The sequence below is a fragment of the Sorghum bicolor genome, chromosome 6, assembly GCF_000003195.3.
Source record: "Sorghum bicolor cultivar BTx623 chromosome 6, Sorghum_bicolor_NCBIv3, whole genome shotgun sequence".
Taxonomy (NCBI): Eukaryota; Viridiplantae; Streptophyta; class Magnoliopsida; order Poales; family Poaceae; genus Sorghum; species Sorghum bicolor.
The window spans coordinates 949,887-957,458 of NC_012875.2; the positions used below are offsets into that span (position 1 = coordinate 949,887).

Consider the following 7,572-nt stretch of genomic DNA (forward strand, 5'->3'; position numbering starts at 1 on the left):
GGCAATGCTCCATTACCTCTTCATGAAAACAAAGCAAGGAGATGATAGGGTGTGTATGCTTTACCATTTCATGTATATATCGCTTAATTCAACAAAATGATCTACTGTTTTGTCTTACATTTGTGCCTTCCGGTATCATCTTGCTTGGAGACAACGCAAGAAACTTAGCCACCAAAAGCTGTTAGACTTGAAGGTCAAAGGATTCCAAGAGGACTAGCAGCCTTCACCTTAGCCGAGATATTGACTAACGTTGGATCATTCTCCATTGCACGGTCGAAGAAGTCTAAGGCACAATATGATAAAGAGATGCTCGATAGACTATTATAATAGGGATGTTAATGGATCTGTGATAATGTCTCTGTCTTTGATAGGTATATTTTCATTGTAATTGTGACATTTGTAATATAAATCTTGATGGATTTGTGATGTATGTGAGTCTAGTCTACATTATCGTAACCATAGGAAATATAAAGTATCACACAAAAATAAAATAAACTATTAAATAACAAAATCCAAAGTAAGGTCACAACCAGATCACCTAAAAATTGCACTGATGATAGGCATACCACTGTACTGAGCCGGTAGTGTTTCCCAAATCAACTTCCGGTTGTAGCCCTGAACCAGCAGTGATCACAGGAGTATGGCTTGGGTGATGAACCGGTAGTGTTGTTCGACTCATCAACAATGCCGATTGGAACCATGAACCTGCAGTGTTGGCTCACTGCCAATTGGTTAGGGATCAAAACGAATCGGATACATACGGATATCACTGATATCATATTTGTTTTCATATTTTTGGTCAGATTCGAATACGGATAATATCAACCATGTCGGATAAAATATGATTGGATGTCGACATCACAAATATACGATTTAAGTATTCGGATACGGATACGGTATTGGATGTTGAATATTCGGACTCGAATACAGACACATCTAAACCCCTCTAAACGAATTCGGTCTCGAATACGGTCGGAAAATATCCGTACCGTTTTCATCCCTACAATTGGTGTAACAAACAGACAATGAAGATTGTTATAATCACTACCGGTTCAAAAAAAATTGGCAGTAATAGAAAATAAGCCACATCACTACCGATTTTATATGGCTAGTTCAAATTCTGGCAGTGATGGCTTATGTACCTGCATTGTTGGCTCACAGCCATTTGGTGTAACAAACTGGCAGTGAACATTGTGATCACTACTGGTTCAAAAAAATGGCACTACGAAAGCAACATCACTGCTGATTTCGTACAGCCAGTTCAAATTCTGGCCGTGTCGGGGGTTGGAACTGACAGTGATGTCCTATTCAGTAGTAGTGAGAGCTGACAGTTAGTTGCTAAAAATTAGCTCCTCAATCAAACAAGTCTAGCTAATAGTTTAACTAATTATTAACTGAATGGCGAACTAACAACTACTCATCCCTTCATTTTTCAAATAATAAGATGCTTTGTCTTTTTTGAATACATCATTTTTTTATGTATCTAGACATAATGTCTATCTAAATACATATAAAAAGCTATGTATCAAGGATAACCAAAAGGTCTTACAATTCAAAATAAAAGGAGTATTTTACTAGTTGGACCTTTTTTCGAAAATTTTACTAGTTGGACCAAACTAATTAATAGCATCTAATATTAAGTATAAACCATTTTTAGCTAACTAACTATTAGCAGCTAATACCTAAGAGATCCAAATAGGGCCTACTTAATTTCTTTATTAACTAGAGGATGGTTTCGTTGGAATGGTCTTTAGGCTGAAAATTAAGGAGGCGATTAAAACAATTACCTTAACCTCCTTATGAATTGGGAGTACGGTCTTGATGGAATGGTAAAATAGGCTAAAATAAATGCAATTAAAACATAATTGTTATGAGGCTATAACGTACGGGAACAACATTGATTGTTGTGATTTTGATGAAGGGGTAATTGGGCGAAAATGAATGCAATTAAAACATAACTGTTCAGTGCTTGGCTAACTAGCTATATATACTGAGGCTACGAGGATTGCCACCCCACAACACTAGCTATCCTAGTGCTTAATTATATAAAAAAAGCTATCCTAGTGCTTATATACAATACACACTTGTTTGTGCTCGTGGTTAATAGCTAGCTAGTAGTAGTAGTATACACCAAGCAGCCATGGCCAAACAGTCTCTTCTCCTGGCCATCCTATTCGTGGCCTGTATGCTGGAGGCCAACTCAAAAATAGCTGCAGCTTCGACAGCTTACGACGTTCTACAGCAGAACAACTTGCCGCAGGGGCTGTTACCGCTTGGCGTGAAGTCATATGTCCTCAAGGGCAGCGCTTTGTCTGTGAGTCTCGGCAGGGAGTGCAACTTCTTGGTCACTGTTGGTGGCAAGCAATTCAAGTTCAGGTACGCCAGCACCGTCAGCGGGGTGATCAAATCTGGCTCCATCACTGGCGTGAATGGCGTGCGCCTACAGGTGGAGTTCGCGTGGCTCGGGGTCAACCAAGTCAGTCGCGCTGGTAACCAGATCACTATCCAGCTGGAGAAGTCCTCCCAGTCTTTCCCTGTCAGCGGTTTTTCACAGAGCCCCCGGTGCACCTGATCAGTCTCTAATTTCTGAAGCAGCATTTGTGGAGTAGTACAAGTGCTTGCCAATAGTTTTGTTCATCCTTCATGCATGTGTTTCTTAGGCTCATATATATGCTGCTTATATGGAGTGATTATAATAATAAAGTAGAGTGTTTTCCAGTAAATACAGTCATGGTGTTTTGATTGACCAATATCCACTTGAATGCTACTTGCGATGTGATGCATAGAACCTGTAACATTCTATAAAAAAAACAGGAAGTCCTCGATATTAATCTACATGAAAATAAGACGTATAGTATTTTACATCCTATATGGACACTACTACAAAATTTCCTTTGCGTGGCGTTACCCTTTTCTGACCGGAGACCGACACACCTACCGGCCACCTCCGTTGTTCCAAGCCAGGCTGCCCTCCCAAAACCCGCCTTGGTTAAACTTTAACATAGGCGGTCACAATTTTACATCCTGTGTTATTGCCCTCCCACCCTCGTTAGAGGCCAGCACGGGGGAGGTTGAGGGTTTTCCACATGTATGAAAGAACCAAGGCTGGAACTAGTAGGACACACAAGAATGTGACAATAAATCTTTGAATAAATAGACATTAATCCATCATCGGCCGGGTATTGATAGACCGTACCCGGGGACGAGGTGAAATTACACGATCATCTGCTCACTGGGATAGCCTATACTCCCACCACCAACTCCCGTAACAGAGATCCTCATGCCATCTTCAGGGTTGCTGCCTCCCGTCTTCCATGAGGCGGAGGGTCTCTCTCCTGGTGGGGCTTTATATGTTCACCGATGATGCACCTGCAGCTGCAAAAGATTAGGGGTAACCTTTGTTGGCGGCCTGGCCATGCCTTCCCCCACCCAGCTGCGTTAGGGATCTACCTTCACCCAAAACCTCCGCGTCCCAGACCTTCGGATGTTGAAGGACGAAGGTTCTGGGCGAACCTGACATCAACGTGGCTCGTGTGACATGTTGTGCATGCAGGAGCCAGGCCAACATCGGAGATCACGGACGATGAAGGACGTATCCTTCGGACTCCCCATGACGGAGGATGCACCAAAGTGCGTCCAGGAGAGACACGGGAGTCAAGGATGAGGCAGATAACCTTCATCACCCCTGCGGCGGAGGTTCGCCGGTCGTCTGGAGGTTCAGGCCCCAGCAAGTTCAGGGTCCCGAGCAGACGGCGCGCGTGGAGCTCGTGGTTCAAAATTACTCAAGTGGCCCTGCAGGCGGTAGACTGCAGTGCTGGAATATGCCAGGATATTCCGCCACCGTCATGGGGCATTTTTGTAACAGATCTAAGTCGGTATCTACACCCTGTATAAAGGGAATGTAAATGCCCATGAAAAGAGGAAGATTGAAAGTCATTTATTGTGATACCTACTGTTCTGGGGGTAGAGAGCCCGTTGGTCGTAACAATTGAGCCACTCACTGCCGCGCGTGAGCAGGCCATTCACTCAACATGCTGTTAGCTGATGCAGGCAGCATTTCCCAACAACCTTAGCATGAGAAACTTTGTTGCACCATTACTCATTCTGGGGCCTCTACTAAGAGCAGCCGAAGGTCCTGCGAGCGGGTCTGGGCGGCTTGCGAGAGGCACTTCCACCAACAGCTCTGTTGACCATGAGATGAATCTGTTAAGAGCAATGATATCCTACCTGTGAGATTTTTCTTTTACCTGGTGGCTCTATGTTAACTATAGGATTTTATTTTCTAATGGCTTCCCCCAACAGCTCTGTTGACTGCGAGATGAATCTGTTAAGAGCTACAATCCTACATGTGAGCCTTTGTGCCATTTTTCTTGAAGTTGGTGGCTCCACGTTATGTATGGCGCTTCTATTTTCTAAGTGCGCGCAATCCCTCTGGTGGATACAAGGCAGCCCACCAGCTTTCCCCTTGCTAACCCCAAATTAAATATGCACTTATCGGGGTTGAGTTTGAGTCATGCTGCGCAGAAGTTGCTGAAGGCTCTGGCGAGGTCATTGATATGGTATTGTTTTAACTTGCTTTGGACAACAGATATATGATTTGTTTTGATCACCATTGTGATATGACCACGCCACCAAGCAAGATGTCACAAGCTCCAAGTCAAGCTACACCAACTCAAGTTTCACCTACACCGACACCAGCTCAAGTCATCGATGGACCGATTACACGTAGTCGTGCAAAGAAGCTACAACAAGAGGTCTACGCGCTACTTTGTGAGATTCATTTTAACATTAATGATAATTATATACTACCTAAGTGTTGTACCTTGATTGTACTCAGGTATATAGAAGAAGAGAAGGAAGAATCGGACCATGAAGAACGGACCAGTGCAAGTTCCAGAAGAAGTCAAAAACGGACCAGTGCAAAGAATCTTCATAACTTTTTGCTCACAAAAGCTATGAAGGTCCATGAGCATTTGTTGGAAAGCTTGACAAGTCTACTTTCCAATGAATCTAGTGGCGACCAGTTTGGATACTCCATATTGCCTGCAGACCAGAATTAGTACAGACTGCTCAGAAGGTCAACAGTCTGTCGTGACAGAATGTTGGTACAACTTGCCAAGTAAAACTGTACCAATCTACAAATTTTTGTGCTGGTTGGCATACATTTCTGGAAAGCCCTTTGAGTCTAGTTTCACACCCAAGAAACGGTTCATCATTTGGACTTCCCAATAAAAAGTTATGGTCAGTTTATTAGAAACTGCTCTGGAGGCCAACAGTCACGCGAAGCCACTTCGGGAATCCATTTCGAGGGGACCTTTCACATTGTCTTCCCTCAGAAACTCTATTTCGTTTTCATACTAGTAGGGCTGTTGCTAGTATAAATACCACCTAAGACTCATTGTAATCTCAGACTTTGATAATTGAAATACAGAACCCCTTTGTTCAGCTGCGTGCTAACAAATCCAGAGAGTGATCTCTACCCCTTTGTGTAACACCCAAAAATTTTGTTTCTTTTTAAATAGATGAAATGAATTTAAATGAATTTATTTTGTGAGCATTTTCAATATAGGGAAAATAAATAAAATTTGGAGAAATTAAAATTTGTTATAAACTTAGAGAAATGTTTATGTTGCATTCATGCCGGAGCATTTCTTTTATGTGATGAGTGTTTTGAAAACAAATGTCAAACTGATTAAAAATCCATTTGGAAAATGCATTGAAAAAAATTGTTAAAAAAAAAAGAATTTTCCCTTTCCCTTCCCCTTTTCGGCCTGGAGGCCCAGCATCCCCCCCTCCCCCGCGCCCCTTCTTGGGCCGGCCCAGCCGCCTCCCCCTCCCTTCCCCCTCTCTCTCTCTCACCCGCTGACAGGCCGGGCCCGCCTGTCAGCTCTCTCTTCCCCAACCGTCACCCCCGCTCTTCTCTCTCTATCGGTTTGGAAACCGCAAGGCCGAAGCCCGCGCCCACGATTCCCCCCCCCCCCCCGCGCCTCGGCTTCAGTTGGAGAAACCCCCCCGTGCGCCCGAGCCCTGTTCCTTCTCCCCCATTCCCCCTCCTCGCCCCCGTTTTCCTCTCATTCTAGCGCAGAAAGGAACTGCCAGAGCAGCAAGCGCCGCCGCGCGTCGTTCCTCCGTTTGGAGCCCTTTTGCCGCGTTTCGTCCCCTTGGTGAGCATCGCCTCCTTCCTCGCTTCCTCCCGGTGCTCGTTTCGTTCCGTTTCGTGGTCGCTAGGGTCGGTTTCGGCGAACTCCGTCGAGCTCCATGGCCGCCGGCCATGGAGCGGGTCACGTTTGGTCTCCCCGGCCGCGCTAAGGTTGGAATCGAGTTCGCCGCGACCTCCTCTCTCTCCCGGTAGTTTCGGTTCGCAAAACCATGCCCCGTAGCGCCCTATCGATTTTCGCCGGTGAGCTTGGGTCGGCCAACAATGGCCGCCGCCGCGCCCTTCTTCCCCTCCGGCCGGCGCGCCGCTCCTCTTCCCCCCCTCTGTTTTCTTCTCTAATCTCGGCCCTGCGTTCGCGATCGGACGATCCAAGGTGCACCGTACCCCTTCGGGGGGAAATTTTGCTTAAAGAGCCCCTCCCAGATTTCGAAATTCGGCCGCGGTCCTTGGCGTATTTCGCTGTTTACGTCTTGCTGTTTGGAAAACGTAAACTCTATCGATTTAGGTCAAAATACGTTTTTCAGGAAATTGCAGAAATGCCACTGAACTTGTTTTGGCCATAAAATATTCGTTATAGCTCCGATTTGATCCGTTCAAATTGCGTTAGATTCGTAATTAAAATCTCTACATGTTAGTACTACTGTTTTTGTAGTTTGCAACTTTTTATTTTCAGGGTTAGGTTTAATTAATTAATTGCCTATAGGAAATCGTCGGAAAGTCGTAACTTGGTCGTTTTAGCTCCGATTTTCGTGATCTTCGTACCAATGTGATCGTAGCGAATCGTAGGTTCTGTTTTTAAGTATTTTATTTCATTTTGATCTGTTGGTGTACTGTTCTAATTAAATGATTGTTTGCTTGTATGAATGAACCTGGATGCGTGTTGTTGTGTGGTACCGATCGAGCGCAGACGGTGACGTGTCCGTGGGTGATCCATTTTACTACGAGGAGCAGCAGGACCAGCAGCAGTTCCCCTTCACTGAAGGCAAGTATAACATGGCTTTCCCTTGTACACCTATTCACTTAATTAATTACGCATCTGCATGTGTCTAATTTGGTGACCCTAAGGACATCCTAGCTACCTGACTATATATTTATGACACCTATGGGTAGAATACATGTGGGTAGCTTTGCTAGTGCTTTAATTAATTGAGAATTTACTATCACTCTGACTTTAATGAGTATGATGATAAATGTTGGGAAAAAGGGCTATGGTGCAATTGACTTCGGTCGAGTTGACCTAGACCCTCCGTAAGGACTTCTCTGTAAGCGACTATCCGGGACTTACAGTGCAACCGTGATGGTTATATGGCTCTAACTTTAGCTCAGTAATAGGATCTCATCTAGCTGGTTAGAGGCTACCCGAAAGGGCGCAAGAGGGGCTTGCCACTTTGGGTATAGAACTGCTTCTGTTCCTA

At 44.7% G+C, this 7,572-nt stretch overlaps 1 protein-coding gene across 1 annotated transcript; it reads left to right on the top strand.

Annotated features, from left to right (window-relative positions):
* LOC8065955 lies at nucleotides 2,036-2,723 on the top strand. The gene has a single exon (XM_002445989.2). It carries the CDS (start codon nucleotides 2,141-2,143, stop codon nucleotides 2,570-2,572), a length of 432 nt encoding a protein of 143 aa, XP_002446034.1. The 5' UTR covers nucleotides 2,036-2,140; the 3' UTR covers nucleotides 2,573-2,723.